This window comes from Rhamphochromis longiceps, linkage group LG8, assembly GCF_057381845.1.
Source record: "Rhamphochromis longiceps isolate RC_006_pf linkage group LG8, R_longiceps_female_GT1.1, whole genome shotgun sequence".
In the NCBI taxonomy this organism is placed as follows: Eukaryota; Metazoa; Chordata; class Actinopteri; order Cichliformes; family Cichlidae; genus Rhamphochromis; species Rhamphochromis longiceps.
In genome coordinates this window covers 999485-1025363 of record NC_140564.1, presented here as the reverse complement: position 1 = coordinate 1025363, position 25879 = coordinate 999485, and the positions used below count along the sequence as shown (strand labels likewise).

General features: G+C 48.3%; 1 protein-coding gene across 2 annotated transcripts; it reads left to right on the top strand.

The window, feature by feature from the left end:
- The first annotated feature begins 139 nt into the window (after positions 1-139).
- On the top strand, positions 140-25590 carry fasn (fatty acid synthase). 2 transcript variants are annotated; one of them, XM_085415409.1, is made up of 42 exons: positions 140-451; positions 2244-2379; positions 2987-3139; positions 3227-3400; positions 3815-4015; positions 4253-4375; positions 4462-4577; positions 4665-4799; positions 6053-6512; positions 6790-6977; positions 7553-7742; positions 7851-7945; positions 8248-8382; positions 8532-8735; positions 9009-9124; positions 9195-9370; positions 9453-9644; positions 10471-10551; positions 10915-11097; positions 11214-11393; positions 11572-11775; positions 12039-12355; positions 12432-12833; positions 12914-13078; positions 13243-13358; positions 13805-13959; positions 14422-14625; positions 14744-14894; positions 15451-15629; positions 15766-15885; positions 16772-16894; positions 17054-17277; positions 17398-17599; positions 17702-17853; positions 18543-18634; positions 18720-19114; positions 19266-19457; positions 19621-19830; positions 21691-21902; positions 23527-23625; positions 24044-24295; positions 24409-25590. In XM_085415409.1, the coding sequence occupies exons 2-42, from the start codon at positions 2253-2255 to the stop codon at positions 24544-24546; spliced, it is 7533 nt and encodes a 2510-aa protein (XP_085271535.1). In that variant the 5' UTR covers positions 140-451; positions 2244-2252; the 3' UTR covers positions 24547-25590. The 2 variants fall into 2 exon arrangements, with proteins under 2 accessions (XP_085271535.1, XP_085271534.1); XM_085415408.1 differs by having other exon boundaries at positions 145-451; positions 13240-13358.
- The last annotated feature ends 289 nt before the right edge of the window (positions 25591-25879 follow it).

Sequence of the window (25879 nt, the reverse complement as noted above, 5' to 3'; positions counted from 1 at the left end):
CGCGTGCACGTCCCGCAGACACAGACGCTCCCTCGCCCCGTGCACGCTATCAGTACCCCCCCACCTCCCTCCGTGACCGTCGTAGGAGGATGACTAGAGTTTATCGCGTCCCATCTGCCGGCTGCTCTCGTCGCGCCGCTGCCGGTTGACCGTTAGTAACCCCGGCTCTTTTTTCTGCGCGCATCCACACAGTTGCTCCATCACTGGCTGGATCGCAGAGCCCTGCCTCTCCTCTCATTGGACTGCTGAGCCAAGCGGTTGTCAGCCCATGTGGCGTGGGCAGGCAGAGTGTGACACATTTAAGTTCATCAGAGAAAAAAGCGTGAATGAAGCGCGGAGGCTAACGGAGGCTCTCACACCCACGGCGGCTGAAGACTCGACACATGACCGAGCGTGCTGAGCGGCTCAGCCTCACGTTTTACCGGAACATCCGTCGGTTCGGCTCAGACAGGTAAGCTCGTCCGCGGCTGCTGCTCGCTGCTTATTGTGGTCCCGACCGGTGTCCAAACTCGGCATCCCCGACAATTTTTGTTATAATGACTAACTACTCCTGACATTCTTGAGATGTTAGCTCTTCATACAACGAAGTTATAGTGGGATACAAATCATATCAGGCTGATCCTGCCACGATTTGTTCCCTCTGTGTAAATCACGGACAAACAGTCTCCCACATTGCTGGTTTTTAGTTCACAAACACTTCTTATTATGACGCATTACTCCTGAAACTTTAGAGGATTTAGCTCTTTATATAGTAAAGTTACAGGAGAATAAAAATAGTTATCAGCCAAAATGTTAATGGTTTGTTAAAATAATCCCCAAGCTCAGCTGTGTGACAGCATGGAGCTGGCATACAAGATCCCAGGACAGAACAGCACTGAGGATGAGGGGCGTAGCTCATCAGCATCTGTGATAGCCCACTGCCGTCAGTTATTCTGGGAGAACTCGAGAGTCCGTGGACATACACGTGTTGGAGGCCTGGGCCCTGATCAGTATGGTGGCCACGCTGGTGCTTGGGTCCAGTGAACAGCAGCACTGTTGTTACTGCAGCCCTGTGGTCACCACGGTGCTTCAGGGCTCATTGATTCTTTTTAGACTCACTCATCTGTCAGATCGCTTTAAACTACAGTCACCATCGTTCACAGCACTTCATCAGCTTCACATTCAAAGTTGTTTAAAATGACCAGCTAAGCTAACAGGCATGTGTAGGACAGTGAGATTAAAGAATATGTTGACAAAAGAAACCAAACTCATTCCTGGAACTATTTCAGAAAGCATCGAGTCAGTGGCCGAGCCCCCTGCAGTGCAACGTGAAACTTTTTAATGACAGCAGTGTTGAAGCAACAAACTAATGTGGAGATGAAATCCAGGAACACGTTTTTCCTGTTCACGCAGCGCCCGTGGATCCACACATAGTTACAGTGTGGAGTCATGGAAGGAGCTGAGAATGTGTCATTGTTGTTCACTGTTTCACGCTCTTCCTGTGAAGATGCTGACAAGTCAGGTCCTGTTGTGGCTGCTGCAGAGCGAAGCCCTGACACAAAGGAGCAGAGTGAGGGAGAACGGGGGAAGACGAGGAGGATGTGCCCTGAATAGAAATGGTCACGCCGAGCTGTGCGCACACAGTGACTTTGCAGTTTAGCAGCTAGCTCGTAGTTAGCAAATTGTCTGCATACGCTCACAATGGGGTGTAATCTGGGTCAAGATGGTGCACTGAAGGAGCCGGGCTAGATGTAATCCCAGGGCGGGACATCCTGGAGTCCAAATCCCTTCAGACTGTGTCGTGTTGTGTAACGTGGTCGCGTTGTCTTCACATTTGTAATGCCACACAAGCAAAACAGTGGCATGAGTGTGATTGTTGGTTTTTGTTGGTGCAACCTCACAGTGTGCATGTCAGAGCTGCATGTGATGCTGCGCCGGGCTCTGGCACAGCTTTACTCAGGACCTGGATGGTTTTGGAGACACAGCGTAGCTGCAGCTCTGCAGGTCGCAGTCACACGCAGCAGTGTTTTTATTGTGTCCACAAAGTTGCAAACATCAGTGTGATCAGAGAGGACACACACACACTGACACACACACAGACCTGTTTTTTTCTAGGTCACTGTCCGGTGCAGCGTGGAGTGCTGTATTGTTGGGATGGTTGTTGCCATGGTTACATGAATAGTGAGTCTGGCCCCAGCACCGACCACATTCATTGTTGTTAAACTGCAGAATGCTTGTCACTGATTGGCCCTCTGTGTCTGCAGTAAATAAACATGGATGAGATCGTCATAGCTGGAATATCGGGCCGCCTGCCTGAGTCCAGCAACCTGGAGGAATTCTGGGAAAACCTCATCAATGGTGTGGATATGGTAACAGAGGACAACCGGCGATGGACACCAGGTAAAAGCTTCCCTTCGGTTTCTATGTAACATATTTACTGAGCTGAGTTTCTCGTCAAAGACTAATATTTTATACCTCCTGCACTGTGCAGCAGTGTTGGTGCCTCTGCAGGCTGAGCTGAGTTTAGCTGCTTTGACATATTTGAAGGTAAAATAATGAATGTGAGTCATCAGGAACAGAGGATGGAGCAGATTTAACCAACAGCTTGGTTTATTTACTTTAGTTGATTCATCTGATCGCTGCCAGTGTCACTTCAGTTTATTCCACTTCCTGTTAAAAAGTAAAGTTTTTTTTAATCATCATCATATGGATTTAACTTCATGGTTTCATTTTTTGTTATCCAAGTTTTACTGGTGATTCCTAACTGGTGTGATCATAAACCTGCTGTGTGCTTTTGCCTGCTTCCTGTGAGCTGCACACAGGCAGTAATAAGCACTCAGATGTCCTCTGTCGCTCTCTGTGCTGGAAAAGGGAAACGTCCTCGTGAGGATTTTCCTCCCCTCTTTGGCTCAGTCTGGTCTCACAGCATCGTGTTTGGTGCTCAGTGTGAGCAGTGGCTGTGGACCGTGTGTGGGGTCCTGCTGCTGTAACATTGTGCTGTTTGCAGGTCTGTACGGTCTTCCAAAGAGGAACGGGAAACTCAAAGACATCAGCCACTTCGACGCAGCCTTCTTTGGAGTCCATCCCAAACAGGCCAACAGCATGGACCCGCAGCTGCGCCTCATGCTGGAGATCGCCTACGAGGCTATTGTAGATGGAGGTGAGAGCAAACGAGTGGTGAGCTGAGGTTTAGTTTGCAGTTGGGGGAAAGACGACATGTGAGTGAAAATGAAATGTTGTGCTGCAGGACTGAATCCAGCCACGCTGCGCGGCAGCAAAACAGGCGTGTACATCGGTGTGAGCGGCTCCGAGGCGGGCGAAGCATTCAGCAGAGATCCAGAGGAGCTCCTGGGCTACAGCATGACGGGCTGCCAGCGCGGCATGTTGGCCAATAGACTGTCCTACTTCTTCGACTTCAGCGGTACGTGCACGCAGCGCTGCTCAGCACGTGTGTGTTTGCAGTGCTGTCAGCGTGATCCAGTGTGAGACACACACTCAGGTTTAGGTGGACGCTCTGCTGCAGCTCAGGATCACCTTTGATCTTAGAGTAGCAAAGGAGTCTGCAGATCAGTGACGTGCAGTAGTGTTTGTGTCGACAGGCAGGACGTAAACGTGCAGAGAGCACGCACGCTGCAGCAGCTGGACTGCTTTGAATGAACGATCTGGGCTCTGATTTTATTCGTCCACTGAATTGTTGCTGATATATTTTGTGTGTTTTTACTCTGTTTCTCGCTCTGTGCCGTAGTGGTTTCCTCAGCATACCACAGCTCGGACGATCAGATGGGCGGCTCCGTATGTGGCGCCCGGCTCTAACCCTGCTGCCTTTGTTCTCCAGGCCCCAGCACTGCCATAGACACGGCGTGCTCCTCCAGCCTGCTGGCTCTAGAAAACGCCTTCCACGCCATCCGGCAGGGCCACTGTGACGCTGCTTTAGTTGGGGGAGTGAACCTGGTTCTCAAGCCGAACACTTCAGTGCAGTTCATGAAGCTGGGCATGCTCAGTCCAGAGGGGACCTGCAAGTCATTTGATGCTTCAGGTAAAACATCACCTGGTCTACACGTGACATCACAGAGTTTCTGTTTGGGAGCGATGGGGAGGAGCCGCTCCTCCACCGACTGCCGGCACATTTAATCTTTCTGTGTTACATTTACTTTGACATTTCTTGACTAACTCAATGACGTAGAACGTTTTTTGTCTCAGCTTTAACTGTCTTCAATGTGTGACATACATGCGAGCGTGCTGCAGGGTTAAAGCGTCACGTTTGTGTTGTCAGGAAATGGATACTGCCGCTCGGAGGCAGCGGTGGCAGTGCTGCTGACCAAACGACCGGCGGCTAGAAGAGTGTATGCCACAGTGATCAACGCAGGCAACAACACAGACGGATACAAAGAGCAAGGTAAGGAGGTCCAGGGGAGCACTGGAAGTCACGGCCGATCGGAGAAATGGTTTCGTTTACCGGTTTTCTGTGACGTGCTCACGCAGGGGTGACGTTTCCGTCTGGTGAGATGCAGCAGAGGCTGGTTCGTTCACTCTACCAGGAGGCCAGCGTGTCTCCAGAGCAGGTGGAGTACATCGAAGCCCACGGCACCGGGACAAAGGTCAGTGCAGCCGTCAGGTGTGTCGGCACAGAGAGGCGCTCTTACTAACCAGATCCACCGTATTTAACCTCTGCTCTGTCCACGCAGGTCGGCGACCCACAGGAAGTGAATGGCATCGTCAGCGTTTTCTGCGAGTCAAAGCGAGAGCCTCTGCTGATTGGCTCCACCAAGTCCAACATGGGTCATCCAGAGCCGGCCTCTGGGCTGGCTGCCCTGGCAAAGGTTTGAAACCACAGTCGTCTTCTAATGTTCTCACTGAGACCGTGTGACGTTGGAAACATCCAATCAGCTGACAGACGGTACACACAGATCACGAACACACTGTGTCCTGTATGCAGTCATCGCCGGGTGGAGCCACACCCACCCAAACACACCTCCTCCACTCTTCCTTTAGTGGCGTCTCAGAGAAATAAAAATGCTTCCAAATATTCTGAAGTGCTGCTTAGTAGAAATCTGGAGCTGTGGCCTCTTTTATGATGAGCTCTGTGTTAACCCTTTGAAGCCAGTCGGAGCAGCACGCTCTTTTTTGCGTAACTATTTTTAAATCCCGGTAGCACTGCAACCATGTAAGCTAGCACAATAATTTGTTTTGCATATGAAACCGGAGGAGTTGTACTTACATCTTATGCCATCAGCTTGTCCTCGGTCACGGTTTCCTTCCACATAAAGCTTTGCAAAAACTGCATAAAAAGCTCTTGCAAGAACAAAAACATAATATTCCAGAAACACGCTTTGCCGATCCGATCAGCTGTTCGTAACACTTCCCACAGTGAAACAGACGTCAGCGCGAACGATCGCATGTCCGCCATTTCCTGCCCGAAATTGGAAGTGACGTCATTTTCGCGGAAAATGTAGTTTTTTACTTGTAGGCCTTATAAACCTATACTGGTGTTTTCATAAGTCATGTTTGACTTGATGCTTTCCTGAATAGTTTCTGGGAAGCTTAGAACTTGAATTGCACAGCTGGAAATAGTTTATTTTGATGCACCTGCTGTTTTCTTTGCAAATTTGCATCATAGGATTGTTTTTTGTTTTTCCTGCAGTGTATAAAAATTGCTGTATCTCCAAAATAAAACTATGAAGACACTCAAAATAAGTTTCCTGTTGTAAACTATTTTTTGCAACTTTTTAGTATTTAGAGTTTTGAGGGATAAACCTCTTAAATTTCTCCAAGTAGAAATATATGTAAAAAAAACAAAAACGATTTTCAATTTTTTTTTGTAGTTTATTGCACTTTTTTGCAATTGATGTAGTTACTATGGACTTAATGCAGACATATTATTACAATTTGGGCTATAACAGTTGTATTGATGTATAGCAACTTGAAATGCTCCCAAAATTGGCACTACAGCATGTAAAAAAATAATATAAGCTCTGGCGGACTTGGTTCTATGGTCGGTCTTAAAGGGTTAAACTGGAATCATGAGTCATTATTTGCTTTAAACCGCTGCTCATGTGTTTGATGCGACGTGCAGGTGCTGCTCTCTCTGGAGCGAGGAGTCTGGGCCCCCAACCTGCACTTCCTCCATCCTAACCCTGACATCCCCGCCCTCACCGACGGTCGGGTTCGCGTCGTCGATCGGCCCGTTCCCGTCCGAGGAGGCATCGTAGGGATCAACTCCTTTGGATTCGGAGGTTCCAACGTTCACGTCATCCTTCGTCCGGCTGAGAAAACGGCCGCTTCGGCTTCACCCGGGAAGCTTCCCAGAATGCTTCAGGCCTGCGGGCGCACAGAGACGGCGGTGAGCTCCGTCCTGCAGAAGGGGAAGGAACACGCTGCGGACGACGCCTTCCTGTCTCTGCTGAACGAAGTGTCAGGAGCGCCCGCCGCCAGCATGCCCTACAGAGGTTTCGCTCTGATTGGCTCTCAGAGCGACGTCATGGAAGTGCAGCAGGTGCCGGGCGCCGCCAGGCCTCTGTGGTACGTTTGTTCAGGTGAGTCGCTGCACACAGTCAGAAGTATGAGACGCTTCACATGATACAAAGATGTTTGGACAGATTTGGGGTGAACGATGAGATCGATGGAGGAACGAGAACGTAACAGGAGTGACGTTGAGTCGCTGAGAGCACGCTGTTACTAAGCAACCATCAGCTGGGCAACATGAAAGTTTGTTTCCAGTTTATTTAAAAGGGTTTGAACACAGCTGCGATGCAGAGCTGCACGCACACACCTCATATACCAACGTGTTGCTACACGCTGTCTGTAATGCAGGTATGGGGACGCAGTGGGCCGGGATGGGCCGCAGTCTCATGCAGCTGCCAGACTTCAGAGACTCCATTCTGCGGTCCGATGCGGCGCTGAAGGAGACGGGGCTGGTGGTGTCTCGTCTGCTCATGGAGGCTCAGGAGGACACGTTCGAAGACACCGTTCACGCCTTCGTTGGCCTGGCTGCAGTACAGGTACAGCGATGCAGCGATGCTGCTTCACAGAGAGAAAAGGGAAGCATTTCAACACTCGTTTGTTTTCAAAGCTTCGAGTCGAGCACAGATCCATGTGTACCACTCAGTTTATAGAAGACGTCAGCACAAACATTTATTTATGACCCGACCAATCACTGTGCCCCTGCTTTAACTAACACCTGCGTGGAAACGTCTCACTCTGTGGAAACGAGTGTTTAGTCTGAGCTCACAGTGAGGAAGAGTTATTGGGTGTTTTTTACCTCTCAGCTGGAAAAGGTTGAGAGGAGCTTCAAATCGATACCTTAGATCTATCTACTGAAAATGTCAGAGGAGTTTGGATCTCAGTGACCCCGACCTCAACATCAGGGGTCAGAGGTCAAGCGTTGTGAAAATCTTGTGAATGCATTGCACAGTCGAGCCACATTAGACCGGAGAGCACCAGAAAGAGCCTGCAGCGATCTGTGGGCACGAGGAGGAGGAGCATAAACATGCAGTGGCCTTCTATGGCTGCTGAGTTCACAGGTGGACGATGACTCAGACTGCCAGAGCAATCGTCGTGTTTTTTCTCCTTACAGATCGCTCAGATCGATCTGCTCACCAAGCTGGGTCTGCAGCCCGATGGCATCGTGGGGCACTCGGTGGGAGAGCTAGCCTGTGGCTATGCTGACCGCTCCCTGAGTCACAGCGAGGCCCTCCTGGCTGCGTACTGGAGAGGCCGCTGCATCAAGGAGGCCAGCCTTCCTCCAGGAGGCATGGCTGCAGTGGGTGAGAGCGCGTCTTCTTTTAACAGATGGGACTCAGTGTTGTGTTCAGGGCTCTGATTCTGCAGGGTCGGACGCCATGTTTGAGCTTTGTGCTTCCTGTGTGTTGCAGGGCTGACCTGGGAGGAGTGCATCGCTCAGTGTCCTCAGGGGGTGGTTCCAGCCTGCCACAACGCTGAGGACACGGTCACCATCTCCGGCCCTCAGGTCACTTTCCTGGTTCTTCTAGCAGCTTGAATTTCTTTTTCTGCTGGTTGGTTCAGTTTGAGTTATGGCACCAAATCAAGGTGCTTGCATACAGCACGTCTCTGTTTTACCTGAGCTTCATGTATCATATGACACACGTGATCGCCGTGACGCTCTCACTTATTTATAGCCAAACACAGTGAACTCATTGTTCCATCAGTCCAGATGAGTGACAGCTCAGTGTGTTTTAAACTATGGAAGCTGTGTCCTGCTGTACAGCTGTGGTCCCAGATGTTTGAACATGTGCCACGTTTGATTTTTAGGAAGCAGTCAGTGCCTTTGTGTCCGAGCTCAAACAACAAGGAGTGTTTGCAAAGGAAGTGCGCAGTGCCGGGGTGGCGTTTCACTCCTACTACATGGCCTCCATCGCTCCAGCCCTGCTCGCAGCTCTGAAGAAGGTATGTAGCGCCGCACGTCCCATCCATGCTCGGTCCTGTCAGTAGAAGCAGGGCTCACACATCAGCGTGCCAGGCGCCAACACTGTCACAGGAAACCTGGTGCAGACTGCTGTGCTGAATATTAATGAGCTGCCATCCTGTCACTGCAGGTGATCAAAGAGCCAAAGAAGCGTTCGGCGCGCTGGGTGAGCACCAGCATCCCTCAGTCTGAGTGGGACTCTGCTTTGGCTCTGCACAGCTCGGCTGAATACCACGTCAACAACCTCGTGAGCCCCGTGCTGTTCCAGGAGGGCCTGAGCCTGGTGCCCGAAAACGCTGTGGTGCTGGAAATAGCTCCGCATGCTCTGCTGCAGGTTTGCTACCAGTGCTGTCCACACATGTGGGGCTGCTTCCTGTGTGTGTCTGTGTGTGTCAGCCTCAACACACAGCGTTCAGCAGCTGTTGCTGTCTGAAGCTCAGAAACACTGATTTATCAAAGCTTTTTTTCCACACACACCTGTCCAGATGTTACTGGGTGATGTACTTTACAGGGACACTAGCCTGAATAGGTGGTGTTACCGTTGGAAACCAGGGCTGTAAAGCGTTTCACTCGCTGCTGTGACTGAAGCGTTGACTTCTTCACACAGGCCATCCTGAAGCGCAGCCTGAAGCCCACGTGTTCAGTCGTCCCCCTGATGAAGAGAGGTCACACCAACAACCTCGAGTTTTTCCTCTCGAACGTCGGGAGGATCTTCATGAACGGGTGAGGAGAGCCTCCCTCATTGGCTGTTTGACTGTGACAGCTGCTCACTCACACCACTCTCTGCCTTTAGCATCAACGTGGACGCCAACGCCCTGTGCCCCGCTGTGACCTACCCTGTGCCGGTTGGTACTCCAATGATCTCGCCCTTGGTGCAGTGGGACCACGCCCAGACGTGGGATATCCCTAAAGCGGAACACTTCCTGTCGGGCTCGGGAGGCTCTGGTTCTGCGGCGGTGTATAACATTGGTAAGAAGTGCGCTCGCAGTGTTTCCATCGCAGTGAAAACGTTTTTCTGATTTGGTTTAACGTCGCGTCATTGATGTAACAGACGTCAGCCCAGAGTCTGCAGACCACTATCTCATTGGACACAGCATCGATGGGCGTGTCCTCTACCCGGCAACTGGTTACCTGGTGCTGGCCTGGCGCACCTTGGTGAGGAGTCTAGGGGTTGTCATGGAAACGACGCCCGTAACCTTTGAGGATGTGACTATCCACAGGGCCACCATTCTGTCAAACGCCAGTAAGTATGGGAGGCGTGGCTTGTTAATGGCTTGAACCACGATCACATGACCTCGTCGAGCAGGTGAGGTCATGTGATCGGCCCAGTGCCTATCCTGTCAGTCCCACTTTAACCAGTAAGAGATGATGTGGAGGCGGTGAGATTGTTACAGCTTTGTAAGACCTGCCGAGCGTCTTAGTTACGCCACACTGACGATTTCACACGTTTAAATCCCTGAACTCACTGCGTGATTGGATGATGAAAATCCTCGATGCTCGTTATTGGCTGCCATGCTTCGTTTAACACGCCGGCGCTCTGCGGTGCACAGACGTGTTAACACACGTCAAACGAGGATTTTGTAACATTTTTCAGATTGAAAGTGAAATAATATCAAATATTGGTATTAATGTTTGAAAATCATCCTTCCTTCCTTGCTTCCTTGCTTCCACCTTGTATTAAATTCAGAAACCTTCAAGGAGACGGACGTACATCTTTGTTTCGGTTGCATATCGATGTTATTCTAGTTGAATTTGACCTTTGAGATAATTTTACAGATGTTGTCTCACTGTGTCACATGAGGGTTAGACGCTGCTCACACAGCAGCTCAGTCTGATTTTCTTCTGAATAATTATTTTTCCTCATTAATAAGACAAAAGTATTTTGTTTCCTCGATGACTCGATGGAGTCACTGACAGACGACTTCATTACTAAAATAATCAACAGCAACATCTTTTACATTTAATTGGTTTTTGTGACTTTTATTGTGAAAAACTCTGATTTTGATAAGTGCATTATTATTATTATTGTTATTGTTACAGTGGATGAAGCTGTTGACTGTTTATCACAGGTGCGGTCCAGTTGGAGGTGCGTCTCATGCCCGCCACCAGCAGGTTCGAGGTTTCGGAGAACGGGAGCCTGACTGTCAGCGGTACGTCTTTGCATCAGCACACAGGCTGAGCTGCTGATGAAGATCCCAAAGTTTACACATCATTTACATTTGTCGCTGAAAATCACACAACATTATATCCACAAACATATTGTTTATTATTTAGTGCAGTGTCGTTTAAACGGGTTTCCCGTGTCGCTCGGCTGCTGATTGGTTCAGCACAGGCCGGCTGTAGCTCAGGTCACATGACACCGAGCTGCATCCATCAGGCTGAGGTGAAGCTCTGTGACCAGAGCAAGAAAACCTCAGAGGTCTGTTAGTTGTTCCAGCGACAGAGTAAAACTCGTCTGCAGACTTTTGACTTTCAGTATGAACTCGTGAATATTCAGAATCGCTGGTTTTCAGGTAAGGTGAGCATCCTGGAGGATTCGGCACTCGATTCATTCAACGGTGAGATCAGCCGGGAAGCTGCCGACAGGAGCGACGCCTCGATGAAGCTTAACGCACACGAGATCTACAAGGAGCTCAGACTGCGAGGCTACGACTATGGAAAAACCTTTCAGGGCATCTTGGAGTCAAACACAGCAGGTACGCTGGAGCTGTGGCTTATTGTCCTGCTGGGACATAAAAGGACATGATTCTAGTTACACTCAGATAAATGTTGGTAGGACTGTTTTTCTAATAATCTGATTGGCTGTTTCTAGGAGACCGTGGGAAGCTGGAATGGACAGGAAACTGGGTGACGTTTCTGGACACCATGTTGCAGATGATCGTCTTGGGGCTGCCGGGTGGAGGTTTGCGTTTGCCGACCAGAATCCGCTCCGTGTGCGTCCATCCTGCTGCACACCTGGAAAAAGTCAGCGAGCACGCTGAAGGAAAGCAAGGTGTGTTTGCCTCCCTCACTTCAGATCAGCAGCAGTGATCCTCCTGATCGTTACTTAGCGGTTTGTGGCTGTCATGTCAACATGATGTGACCGTTTTATGTGTAAAACACCGGCTGCTGTTCGCTCTCAGCGTTTGGTCCCCTTCAGCTCGATGTTTGACTCTGTTTGATTCCTGCAGCGGTTGATGTCCACGTAAGCCGTTACCTTGACAACATCACTGCTGGTGGAGTCCAGATCTGTGGCCTGCACGCCACAGTAGCCCCTCGCCGGCAGCAGCTGCAGAGCCCGCCCACACTGGAGGAGTTCCTGTTTGTTCCTGATGTGGAGACGGACTGCCTTACAGCCAATGGGAAGCTGGCAGAGCAGCTGAGGCTTTGCAAAGGTACAGACAATCTCTCCATCACTCACATGCAGTAAACATATGAGTGATAACTGGATCAAAATAATGTTTGCACGTGTGATCTGATGTAAACTGTGTGAGGAGACGGACATGATGGGATTGTCTGGTTGTTCGCATCTTTCTCCCTGTATGTATTTAAGAGCTGTTACCTGTTAGACTTGTTTTGATCTCCTTGTGAGGAGATGACGAACATCAAACCAAACATCGTGCTAAAGTCCGTCTTCTCTCCTGTCCTCCGTGTCCAGTTTTGATCCACACACTGCAGCAGAAGCTGGCCCCTCATGGTGTCAAGCTCTCCATCCCGGGGTTACAGGGGGGCTCTGATGCACCTCCTCCCAGCGGTGAGCCTTCTGAGCCCAGCCTGCTGCGGCTGCTAACCCTGCTCTGTGGCCTCGAGTTCAATGGGAACCTCCACTCTGAGCTGGAGCAGGTGGTGCAGAAGGAGCGGCTGTGCCTGCTTAAAGACGACCTGCTCCAGGGTCTGCTGGTCGACGACGCCCTGAGACATTGCCTCGACATCACGGTGGAAAACAGCACACCTGGCAGGATCAAAGTGTTGGAGGTAAGACTCTCAAACAGCTGGATTTAGCTGGATTATTTCCACACACTCATCATTTTCACGCCTCTGACTCCTGCAGGCTCTCTCAGACGACGGCCAGCTCTTCTCTCGCGTCGTGCCCCTGCTCAACATCCAGCCCATGCTCCGTGTGGACTACACTGCGACTGCGGCCAGTCTGGAGCTTCTGGCCCCCCACCAGGCTCCCCTGGAGGAGCTCGGTGTCGCTGCGGCTCAGTGGGATCCTCTGACCGGCCCAGCTGCTGGAGACGTTGCTGTGGGGGCGGACCTGGTGCTGTGTAACCATGCATGGGGTCCAGTGAAGACAGAGCCCAGGCTGCTGGTAGCAAATCTGGCATCTGGAGCCAAAGAAAGTGGGTTTGTTCTCCTCCACACGCTGCTGAAGGGGGAGACTGTGGGGGAGGCTGTGGCCTTCCTGTCCAGCACTGCTCAGAGCAGCAGCCAGCAGGGACTCCTCACACAGGTGTGTTTAAACAGAACATTTTTCCACCCTGCTGTGACGTGCTGTCAGCTGAGTTTTGATTATTCTGATCTTGTTGGAAGGCTGAGTGGGAGGAAGTGCTCTCAGAGGCTTCTCTTAACCTGGTGGCTGTCAGGAAGTCTTTCTACGGCTCCGCCCTCTTTCTGTGTCGCCGTCAGTCTGTGAGTAAACAGCCGGTTTTCCTGCCTGTGGACAGCAAAGACTATCAGTGGGTGGAAACGCTCAAGGTCAGTCCCACTTTCGTCTCCCTGTCTGTCGTTGTCCCCGAACACTCACAGCTCGCTCATTGGGCTCGTCTGATTGGCTGTTTTCTCTGTGTTATCATAAAGTATATATGAGAGAGATTTGAGCTGTTTAAAAGTCTAACTGTGGGGACTCTGCTCTGCAGCAGGAAGTGATGTCAGAGTCCTCAGACCATCCAGTGTGGCTGACTGCTTCTCAGCCAGAGTGTGGGATTGTGGGAATGGTCAACTGTTTACGGCAAGAGCCTGGTGGCAACCGGATACGGTACGACATCGTTAACAGCTCGTTGTTCTCACACTGCAGCTTTTATGTAGAAAGGATCACACCAAGACTTTCAGTCAGGATTTAGAGTCTTACTGATGATCACTAATGTGCCAGAGCACAGGTTTCTAATAGACTCAGCACAAGTGTAATCAGTGAGGCTTCCTCAGACGTTAACACTTCATTGTACAGTGGAAACATAGTGGATCCTTTCTGTTGCTTATATTTCTGTGTAAAGTCAAATGATAAGGATCAGTTTTTCCCACAGGCCTCAGATAGAGGCTCAAACCTCTGAGGACTCGTCCTCTGCTTTCAGACCAGCTAAAGTCTGTCACGCTCAGTCTGCCCTGGTTCAACACTTTGGGTTCACTGTTGTATTATTCATGTGTTACTGCAGGACCAACGTGTCTTTATGCCTGTTTGTGTTTCTTCTCTCGCTTTGCCACCAGCTGTGTGTTTGTGTCCAACCTAAACGAGTCTTCAGCAGCACCAGACCTCCAGCAGGATCACCAGTCCATCCAGTCAGTACTGCAGAAGGATCTGGTCATGAACGTGTTCAGGGACGGACGCTGGGGCACCTTCAGACACCAGCTCATCACTCATGGTTCGACTCGCACTCATACGTGTATTTAAGGAGGCGAATGAGCTGCAGATGGTCACGTGTCAGGATCCACTCATGTTTGGTCCAGGTCACTTTACATGTCTCGGCCTGCGCTCTAAACGTGTGGAGGACGCACTTCCTATGAATGACATCACAAACATAAAGAATAAGAATGACGTTGTTATTTACACGTCATTCTTACAGTTCTGTTTCAAGACGCTGCAACACAGAGTTGAGATTCAGCTGCACTTTTACAAAAATGAATCCGTAAAATCTGCAAAACTGTAATTTTACATGGAACAAACAGTCGTCAGAATGACTTTTAATTGTAGAGCTGTGCTCTCTCACAAAGCTCTGTAAGGCGCCCCTGCTGCAGGTGTTTGAACCCAGCAGTGAGTTAGACAGTACTGCCTCCTTCCCTCTTGGTTCCCGCGCTCACTGAGGCTTGTCTGCTTGCTGTTTCAGATGTAAATGAAGCGCCGACCGAAGCCGCTTACGTCAATGTGCTGACACGCGGCGACCTGTCGTCTCTGCGCTGGATCGCGTCCCCGCTTCGCCACTTTGTGAGCAGCAGCCCTGCTGTGCAGCTGTGCCACGTCTACTACAGCTCGCTCAACTTCAGAGACATCATGCTGGCTACTGGCAAGCTGCCGCCCGACGCCATCCCAGGTAGTGTGTCTGTACACACCAAGTAATGCCACACTCTGCTGGGTCGTAGTGTGTGATGCTGTTGTTGAACATTCACAGTCACATGACAAACCTTTTCCATTTGTTATTTGTTATAAAGGGGACCAGGCTTTAAAGCAGTGCATGCTGGGTATGGAGTTTTCTGGTCGCGACCCCAGCGGGCGTCGTGTGATGGGGCTGTTGCCTGCCAAAGGCCTGGCAACGGTCGTGGACGCTGACAGAAGGTTCCTCTGGGAGGTTCCCCACAGCTGGTCAGTGTGCGGAGAACTCTGAACGTTCTCAGCAGCTTTAACATGAACATTAAAATACAAGAAATCTTTTTTTTAATCATCAGCAGCCTTCAGAGAAGCTCACCTGATGCCAGTAGTTACTAGTTTAACTGGCAGTGGTCTTCAGTCTGTTTGCACACATGAAGCTGTTTGTGCTGAAAGTTCAAACTAAACGCGTGATCAGAAACTTTGTATCAACTCTGCAGATACACAGTAACAGCACGTCCTACACATCTGTAACACAAAGATCCAGACTCCTGCTGATATGGTGACGTGTGTGTGTGTGTGTGTGTTTTAGATAAAAGAATCACTGTATGAATGTGTGTGTGAATGAGCAGACAGGCGTTGTGTACGTGCTCGATTATTAAGTGAGACAGTCTTCAGTGTCCAAGCCTGAAGGCGGAGCACTGACACAGGATTCATTTATTCATTAGTCTCATTCATGAAGCTGCTGCTGTGCAGTTTCTCCAGCATACAGCACAGTTACATCCTGCTACATAAACCACACACTTATTGTGTTGTGTGTGTGTGTGTTCAGGACACTGGAGCAAGCAGCTTCTGTGCCAGTGGTTTATGCCACAGCGTATTACTCCCTGGTAGTGCGTGGCAGATTACGCCCTGGAGAGACCGTGCTCATCCACTCGGGGTCAGGAGGCGTGGGCCAGGCTGCCATCGCCATAGCGCTCAGTAAGAAGTGCAGAGTGTTCACTACAGTCGGTGAGTATGTAACACTCGCACACAGACTCACAGTAACAACTCTTATTATAGATTCTTTTAAAGCCTCTTGCTAATAAGTTGTAATTATATCTCATGTCTTTTTACCCCAACTTTGGGGGCGGGGCCTCTTGTCTAGGCTCAATGGAGAAGCGGACGTACCTGCAGAAGAGATTCCCTCAGCTATCAGCAGAGGCTTTCGCCAACTCCAGAGATACTTCCTTTGAACGGCACATTCTGCTCCACACACAAGGCAAAGGTAGCTGCTCAGTGCTTCAGGGGACGATTGACATGACATCAGATATCTTGGATTAGCAGTCAGCAATCATTCCCTGTGCTCTGCTGCAGGGATGGAAGACCATTCTTCCAAACAATATTCCCTGAGTATTGATATACATTAGTATAAATGGCACTTACAGGTTACTCCAGCCTTTGAACACAGTCGTATTCCAAGAGCAGAGTAGCTGCTGTGAGTGGCTGATGAAAGCTGGGCCTGCAAAGCTGCTCGGGGCCCCGGCTTGAGTAGGCAGGCGAGATATGTGAAGGCCAGAGGCAGTGCCCCCACCCGTCGGCTCCATCCAGGCTCTGCACCGCCTTATGGATCATACTCAAAGGATCAGAGACTGGACTGTTTGAACAGAGAGCCGGTCCAGACTTCCTGTGTCGAGGTCCTGGATCCAAAGACGGACATTAAGTCCAGAATCTCTCGTCTTTCTTTCAGTAGTAATTTTCCCCGTCCGGTCACAGTGCTGCTGCTCAGCAGCTCTCACTGTAAACTCATTGGTGAAATGTGCATCATGCACCGGTGCCAGTGTGTTTCCTCCCAGTGCTGCATCGATGACTGTGTGTGCTTCTGTGTGAGCACTGGTGCTGTTCGTGGTTGTCAGCTCCGCCTCCTCTAACATGTTTGATGTTTCCTCTGGGACTTTAAAGCCGGTGTGGAACACGGCACGTGTACTGCAGACACTTTGTTCCATGTTGAGGAACCCAAGAATGTCCTGGAACAAGACTTGTGCACACAAAGCTTTAGCAGGTTTTTGAGTTTAACAAGTAACAGTTGTGTGAACTGAGTAATCCCCACTCAGTTATTCTTCCATGTTATACACTGACTGTATGTGACGTCGTGTTTGCTGCGTGTGTTTCAGGCGTGGATGTGGTGCTGAATTCTCTGGCCGAGGAGAAGCTGCAGGCCAGTGTTCGCTGCCTCGCTCGACACGGACGATTCCTGGAGATCGGCAAATATGACCTTTCCAACAACACTCCTCTGGGTCAGTAGATCTGGTGTTTATTGACAACAGGATAGATAAATATATAAACATGTTTTATTAGCTTTTTAAAGGTTCCTGCAGGTGTTAACCAGAGTTTTGTTGTCATAAATGATTCTTGAAGCCTTGACAAACGCTGTCACGTTGCTGTGATTCCTTCAGGCATGGCGTTATTCCTTAAGAATGTGGCTTTCCATGGTATCCTGCTGGATGCTCTCTTTGAAGAGGGCAACCAAGAGTGGGAGGAGGTGTCCCAGTGTTTGCAGCAGGGCATTGTGGGAGGAGTAGTTCAGCCTCTGAGAACCACAGTGTTCGATAAGGACCAAGTGGAACAAGCATTCAGATACATGGCTCAGGGCAAGCACATCGGCAAGGTCCTGGTTCAGGTGAGTGAGGTGTTTGTACTGGACCTGCCCATCCCTACATGCATGTGGTTGGTATGTTACTGTGACTGCAGAGTGGCTGGACTGCTGCTTATCTTCTGACCAGCTTTTCTTTTCTCACAGGTCCGTTGTGAGGAGCAGGGAGCAGCTGTACGGGCTGCTTCCCCTCTGTCTCTGCCAGCTATCTGTCGCACCTTCTGCCACTCGTCCCACTCCTACATTATAACTGGGGGGCTCGGGGGGTTTGGTTTGGAGCTTGCTCAGTGGCTGGTGGAGAGGGGAGCCCACAAACTGGTGCTGACTTCTAGATCAGGCGTGAGAAACGGTAATGCACGATGACACGGTGCTCCTACTGATGTGCACAGCCAAGTCCTGCATCAGTGCTGATGTGACTCATCTTACAGCTTCACTGTTGAACTGTCTTCAGGTTACCAGGCGAAGCGGGTGCAGGACTGGCAGAATCAGGGTGTGGAGGTGTTTGTGTCCACCAGTGATGTCGGCACACTGAAAGGAACAGAGCAACTGATTGCTGAGGCCTGTGCCATGGGTGCAGTGGGTGGTGTCTTTCACCTAGCCATGGTCAGATTCCCTTTAGTTATTTATATGTGTCACCTTGGAAAAATCATGTTTCACAGGTTTTATGGTCCTTCCTAAATTTGGACTACATATATCTGGTTCGTGCACTTTGGCTGCTGCAGCTGTCACTGAGCTGAGCCCTCCATACTTTTGCTCTTCAGTGTCACTAACTAACCGTGGGGGGGTAACTGCCCCTCCCAGAAACAAGCCGTGGATGTGTTAGAGGCAGCAGTGACTTTTTACAGCGAGCAGGGGAGAGTGCTACCTTTCATGTGTGTACCAGTGCTAGTACCTAACAGTAGCTTTCTTTCTTTACTTTTATTTTGAAACAATACATTTTATTTTCTAAAGTAACTTCTCAGTCAAGACGGTTTGTTTACATTTACAACATCTTCCACCTTCCAGCAGGCGCCTCACTCGCTGTCTAATGCTGACGTTGCTGTCAGTGTTTGGATCCTGCATTATTACTGCATTATTACTGCATTATTACTGCATACTAGAATGATGGTCAGATCCCTTTGTTGGACTTCAATAGCTGCAGTGTCACATGACATGCAACGAAAACAAAAGCAAGAACGATGCTAACGATGTCGACTCAAGTTTCTCAATTATCAGATGCTAACATGCTAACAGCTAAACTACTGCCAGTTAACGTTTAAAGTGACCGTTTGTTGATGTTTGTTTGCATTCAGGTGTTGAAAGACGGTATGTTGGAGAATTTAACTCCTCAGCTTTATCTCGAAGTTAACAAACCTAAAAATGACGGCACCATCAACCTGGACAGGTAAGTGAGAAGAGTGGCTCCTCCCTCTGTGTGTCACTGGGTACCATCATGAGCTGACCTCTGGATGTTTCCATCCCCTCTCTAGAGTAACAAGGAAACTGTGTCCAGAGCTCAGACACTTTGTGGCCTTCTCTTCAGTCAGCTGTGGCCGTGGCAACGCTGGCCAAAGTAATTATGGCTACGCCAACTCTGCGATGGAGCGCGTGTGTGAGAAGCGCCACTATGATGGCCTGCCTGGACTTGCAGTCCAGTGGGGTGCCATTGGTGATGTTGGGGTGGTTCTAGAGACCATGGGTGGGAATGACGTTGTGATCGGTGGCACCCTCCCGCAGCGCATGGCCTCCTGTCTGGAAGTGCTGGACTTCTTCCTGTGCCAGCAGCACCCAGTGGTGTCCAGCTTTGTGCTGGCGGAGAGGACGGTCGTAAAGAGTGAAGCAGGAAACCGGAAAGACTTGGTGGACGCTGTAGCTCACATTCTAGGTAAGAGTCAGGTTATACCAAACTAGCGTTCATAAAGGTGTTATATAAGAAAAGACCGCCGTCCTGAGTCGCTTTGGTGATCTTTGAGGTTACTTTGTATCACAGACATCGACTCATTTCTTCGTTGTTTTTAACTTCTTCTCACTCACAGGTGTGCGGGATGTCAGCAGTCTGAATGCTGACACCTCATTGGCTGATTTGGGTCTGGACTCTTTGATGGGCGTTGAGGTTCGCCAGACTCTGGAACGCGACTATGACATCGTCATGGCCATGAGGGATATCCGCCAGCTCACCATTAACAAGTTGCGAGAGCTGGCCAATAGCAAGCCAGAAGGACAAAGCGGTATGAAGAGCTGCTTTTTAAATGCAGAAAGATCTTTGAAAAGGTTTCAGGTTGTAAAAAAGCACTTATGTATTTGTTTAAATCGAGCTGTTAAGACTCTTGTTAATATGAAATGTGTTATCATGTGTACAAACATAACTGAGTACATCTCCACACACCACAGCTAAGAAGGACGGCGTTCGCTCTGTGTTGGAGTCTGATCTGACCAAGCTGATGGTCAGCCCCAGCAGCCCTACTGTGATGTCACTGAACAAGGTGAAGAGCCAGGACGGGCCGCTGTTCCTGGTACATCCCATCGAGGGCTCCATCGCAGCCTTTAAGACGCTTGCTTCTAAGCTCAGCGTGCCTTGCTACGGCTTGCAGTGCACCAAAGGTTTGTTATACTTTAAAGACAATGAAAATACCGAGTCCTGCACAACAGACAGGAGCTACTGTGCACTTTGCATTTGGAAAGGAAATATGCAGAGTCGTTTATGAAACGTGTGCAGACTCAGGAACAGTTTGTAGACTTCAGTCAGTATTTGGTGTGTCCGCCTTCTTCAGCACAGCCTCGACTCTGAGGAAGCTTTTTGTGATTGAAGTCAATCAAATCTAGAATCCTTCAGGACGTCCACAGCTCAGCAGGATCCCACACTGCTGGGTCCAGGTCCGGGTCCGGGTTCTGGGCTGATAGTGTTGCAGTGTGTCTGCGGATGGAAACGGACTCCATTATTGACGTCACTCATGGAATTAATTCCTTTATTGATTCTTATCGGCTCCACTGTGAGAGAACAGTCAAACACATTCATTATGAATCAGTTATATGATGTCAAATGTTTGTGCATGTTGGAGGTGTGATCAGTGTTTGGGTCATGGGTGTACTCTGTTACATACTGCATTACTTTTTAGAAGTGTTCTATCTTAATTACTCCCAAGACAAAGTAATTAGTTACTTGTCTATTAGTTACTTGTTACAGTGCTTTCTTTGTGAAGCACGCTGTCTCATAATTACATTTCACAATATAAACCTGCAGTCACACAAACACACTGTGTGTTTGTGCTGGTACCGTAGAAACATGATCAGAGGCGACCGCTCGACTGATCATCACCACCTCTGTTACCTGCTGAAGCTCAGCTTCCTCATCGCTCTGAGCTCTAGCTTGGAGCTAGCATGCTGTCCTTTTGTGCAATAAACATAAAAGTAATATTCATATCCAGCTTTAGACTGCGCCACTACAATTCGTCCTGATTGTAGCACAAGTGGAACCAATAAGCAGGATTCATTGGCAAGCAGACAACCAGTTCCAAGGAGTTGAACTACTGGGAAGAACCAGTGCGATGCATTTTGTGGTACGCGTCGTGGTAGCTCCTGCTAGGATTTAGGACAGGCTGATGAGAAGGATCTGGGTGTTGCAGGGCCGTCCTGGCTGACACGGCGCTGCGTGAAGCTCTGGGATGCTGCCTCTGGACTGGCACACTGGGGTGGTGGTTCCCCTGTTTAAAGACCTAGACCTGAGCGTGTGCTCCAACTGTCACACTCCTCAGCTTCCTCTATGCCAGGGTGTGTCTGTCAGTCAGGCCTCTGATTCAGGAGGAAGCAGTTTGTGTCCTGGTCATGATCACTGGAGCAGCTCGTTATCCTCTCGACTGCAGGGTCTGTGGGAGTTTGCACAACCAGTCTACATGTGGTTTGTGAGGCTTCCTACTTTTGTAGGATCTTCTTCTTACAGTACAAAGAGCCTTTGCTGCAGCTGTTGTTGTGTTTTGGCGCCTCATGGATAACTTTTCATGTCGTTTGAGTTTCAGGCTCGTTGGTGTTGCTGAGCTGTGTGCATCGTCGGTGTGGGTTTGTCAGCATAATGGGGCTCATATTAAAATGACTTTACAGTCACAGAGAAAAACTTTAAAATACAAAATCAACACTTTGAACCATCGTCATCAAATGATGAGTGTGCGTCCTCACCAGGTGTCACAATCATGTGTATCAAAACGTGTGTAACTGTTAAACAGCAAAATGTGTTGAAGCTGAAAGTCTGACTGTTCAAAGGTGAAACTGCAAACACTTGTACATGTACAGCTCCCTCCATAGTGGCCTGAGGAAAACCAAAGACCTGATGTGATTTCATGTTTTCTTTGTTTCACAGTTTAAAAGTTTGTGGTTCTGTTCTCAGACCTTTGTCACTCACATGTTGTGCATCAGCTGTTTATGTCACTGTGCAGCTAAACTAACTCCCCTCATGTGTTTCCTTTGCAGCTGCTCCTCTGGATAGCATTGAGTCCCTGGCTGCCTACTACGTGAGCTGCGTCAGGCAGGTGCAGCCGGACGGCCCGTACAGAGTCGCTGGATATTCTTTTGGTGCCTGTGTAGCATTTGAAATGTGCTCTCAGCTGCAGACCCAGAATCAGCCTGTGGAGTTCCTGTTTCTCTTTGATGGCTCACATTCATATGTGGCGGCGTACACACAGGTCAGAGAAACACTCGCGCATCTTTATTTCATGTAATCAAAACATATTAGGTAGGGCTGCTCAATTAATCGAATTTTAATCACGATTAGGATCTGGGCTTTCAACGATCATTAAAAATGACTGAGCCGATTATTAGCCCCTCCCTCATTTATCCGCGACACCTTAAAGGCCGGTCCGTGAAAATATTGCATAAACCGTCCGTGGCGCAAAAAAGGTTGGAGACCGCTGATTAAGAGGACCCGAGGGAAGCTCGGAAAGCTAAGCAGAAGTTATTTGGAGAGTGACTGCCGCTGGTTGAAAAGAGAGGTAAAAAAAACTTCAGTGGTGTTGCACACTATGTTATATTATTTTTTAAAGTCATTGTTCAATACATTGTTATTGTTAACCCTTTAAAGCCGGTCAGAGCAGCACGCTCAGTGTTGTGTAACTATTTTTAAATCCCTGTAGAACCTGAACCATGTAAGCTAGCGCAATAATTTGTTTTGCATATGAAACCGGAGGAGTTGTACTTACATCTGATGCCATCAGCTTGTCCTCGGTCACGGTTTCCTTCCACATAAAGCTTTGCAAAAATTGCATAAAAAGCGCTTGCAGGAACAAAAACATAATATTCCAGAAACACGCTTTGCCGATCCGATCAGCTGTTCGTAACACTTGGCACATTGAAACAGACGTCACCGCTAACTATCACATGTCCGCCATTTCCTGCCCGAAACCGGAAGTGATGTCATTTTCGCGGAAAATGTAGTTTTTTTTACTTGTAGGCCTTAAAAGCCTATACTGGTCATGTTTGACTTTTCTGAATAGTTGCTGGGATGCTTAGAACTTGAATTCCACAGCTGGAAATAGTTTATTTTGATGCACCTGCTGTTTTCTTTGCAAATTTGCATCATAGGATTGTTTTTTGTTTTTCCTGCAGTATATAAAAATTGCTGCATCTCCAAAATAAAACTATGAAGACACTCAAAATAAACTTTTTTGTATTTAAAGTTTTGAGGGATAAACCTCTTAAATTTCTCCAAGTAGAAATATATGTAAAAAACAATTTTCAATTTTTTTGTAGTTTATTGCACTTTTTTGCAATTAATGTAGTTACTATGGACTTAATGCAGACATATTATTAAGATATGGGCTATAACAGTTGTATAGCAACTTGAAATGCTCCCACAAATGGCACTACAACATGTAAAAAAATAATATAAGCTCTGGCAGACTTGGTTCTATGGTAGGTCTTAAAGGGTTAAATAAATATCGTCAAATAATCGCGATCTCAATTTCAGTGAAAATAATCGTGATTATCATTTTTGCCATAATCGAGCAGCCCTAATATTAGGGATGATTGGCAGTGAGCCGCAGATGCGTTAAATGAAGGAAGGGTCACGTGTCGCGCTCGGGGATTTGACCTGAACGTGTCGACCTGTGATGGACGAATTCACAGGTCCAGGTTATGATTGTCACAATATGATTTGTTAAGCTTTCAGTATATGTGGGAATTTACTGCACGTCACTCTAACAATGATAAAGGCTGTTTATTATTCTAACTAATCTGCTGTATAGTGTGTGTGATGAGCTCTGTTCACATGATCTGCATGTGAACACGTTCATCTGTGTTTTTCATTTGCAGAGCTACAGAGCCAAGCTAACACCCGGCAACGAGTCTGAGGCTGAGACTGAAGCCTTGTGTGCCTTCATCCAGCAGTTCACTGGCATTGAATACAACAAGGTATACTGTGTCTGACCCACACGTTCACACACAAGTATTCCTTTATGTGGCATCAGCGTTAAAGGCCACACAACCTGAGCTTTTTGCCTGTAAGGTAAAGATGGTGACTGTAACACAGTCTGGAGCTGCTGTTCCAGCACAGTCTGTGTGTGGTGCAGGTTTGACTCAACAATGATGTGATGTTTGGAGCTGTTATGGAGACTAAAGTAAATCAAAGCTTCGTACAGTTTCTCACTGAAAGCTGACATTTGTAACTCCTGAATATCAAAACATCTTCATTTTGCATTTTCATATACATAAGATCTGTGATGTTCATTAATTATGTGTCACTTACTTTTCTGAAAACAATAATATCTCCGCGAGCACGCAGTAACGTTTGCTATGAACTTATAGTCGTCTCCATGGTTACGTCCTACAGCTTTTGGAGACTCTGCTCCCGCTGTCAGACCTGAATGCACGCGTCAGTGTGGCCGTGGACCTAATCACCTCCGCTCACAAGGACATCGACCGAGACTCACTGCACTTTGCAGCCTCCGCCTTCTACTACAAGCTAAAGGCTGCTGATGCATATGTACCTACTGCAAAATACCACGGCAGCGTGAAGCTGCTGCGCGCTGAAACCAGCAGCGAATATGAGCAAAACCTGGGAGCTGACTATAAGCTCAGCGAGGTAACGATGCACATTTACATCAGTCTGTAGTACTTATCTTCACTGTGCGTGTGTTTCTATAAACTCAGTCTGAGCCTTCCAATGTTCAAACTGTGTACTGCGTCTTTCTTCAGGTCTGTGATGGCGAGGTGTCGGTCCACGTCATCGAGGGAGATCACCGCACTTTCCTAGAAGGCGCGGGGGCGGAGTCTATCAAGAACATCATTCATAACTCGCTGGCTGAGCGAGCTGTCAAACCAAGGGAGGGTTAAACATCCACCGTCTCTTCACCCTAATTCCTCAGCTTTCCCCAAACTAGACTGTAAATGTGCCGTTATAGGAAGTCTTTGCACTGCTTATGTTTACATGCTACTGTTATCCTAATATCCCAAATGGTAATGGTTAGTGAACCAATCAACATCTCACAGCTCCATCGATTCCAACTGCAAGTTTTGTTTTGTTTTTTGTTGCCATGTTGTTGTTTGCAGAAGTTCATCCCACAACAAAATACGTGGTTAAAAAATGAATGTAACAAAGTAACAAACACTGACACATTGAATCCTGAATTACATAACATCACTTAAATTGGTGTTTCTGCTCATGCAGACATCAGTAGACAGACAAACGCGCTGCGACCAGCCTGATGAGCGACTGTGGAGGGCTGACCTTGCAGCCGTGTTTCTGCACACTAACTACTCGTAACACCAGTTGGAGGCATTTCTTTATTTTGTGACATTTGTTTACTTTTCAGTCATGTGACCACACAGTCATCAGTTACTGTGGCAACCAGCAAATGTTTACGTTGTCAGTAAGTTAACAACAAATTAATTGTTTCATAAACTGTGTTTTAACAATGACACTCGTGTTACTGTAATTTACAGACCAGTTATTTCACTAATTCAGAAGAAAAACTGCTTTTCTTCATGATGGACTGTGTCAAACACACGCTGTTGTTCTGACAGACGCCTGTGACAGAGGCGTTGCTAAGGACCAAATGTGTCTCTTCAGAGGTTAATCAGAGATGTGAATGATCACTGTACCAGTGAGATCATATTTACTGATGTAACCTCTGAGAAACTGTTTCCTTTTAAAGGCTTTGGTCCAGAGAGCTAAAACCTCAGCAAATAATCCAAACCTGAGTACAACAGCTGGCCTGAGACCTGTGATTGGGTCAGTGAAGGAAGCTGCTGATTGGAGATGAATGTACTGAGGAGTCACAGTACGATGGACGTGACAATAAAGGCCTCTGTGTTTTATTGTAATATTTCTGTTATGTTTTGTAGGACTAATAAAGGCCTCAACAGTCGCTCAGTGTTTTCCTTCATTGTAACGAGCCTGTCCCGTTGGATCTATGATTCCTGTGCTTTTGTTGTCGTTACTATTTCTGATCATTTATCTTGTAAATACAGTTTTTGGGTTTTGTTTTTTAGAGGATGGGTGAGTTTATCAGGGACTGAAACACAAATCCTGTTGGCCCAGAAAATTCTTAGTCGCTGTTGACATGGCGCCACCCGACCGTTTAGTTCAGACCATTAAAGTAACGACTGGTTCTATATGACACTTTTCTACATGCAACAAAGGTGGTGATGGGAGGAGGAGAACAAA

Excerpts from the sequence above, each read along its gene's own strand:
- fasn (XM_085415408.1), top strand. The coding sequence starts at position 2,253 with ATGGATGAGATCGTCATAGCTGGAATATCGGGCCGCCTGCCTGAGTCC. Across the intron at positions 6,978-7,552 it reads TTGGCCTGGCTGCAGTACAG|ATCGCTCAGATCGATCTGCT; the intron begins GTACAGCGATGC and ends TTCTCCTTACAG. Across the intron at positions 19,831-21,690 it reads CGGCTTGCAGTGCACCAAAG|CTGCTCCTCTGGATAGCATT; the intron begins GTTTGTTATACT and ends TTTCCTTTGCAG.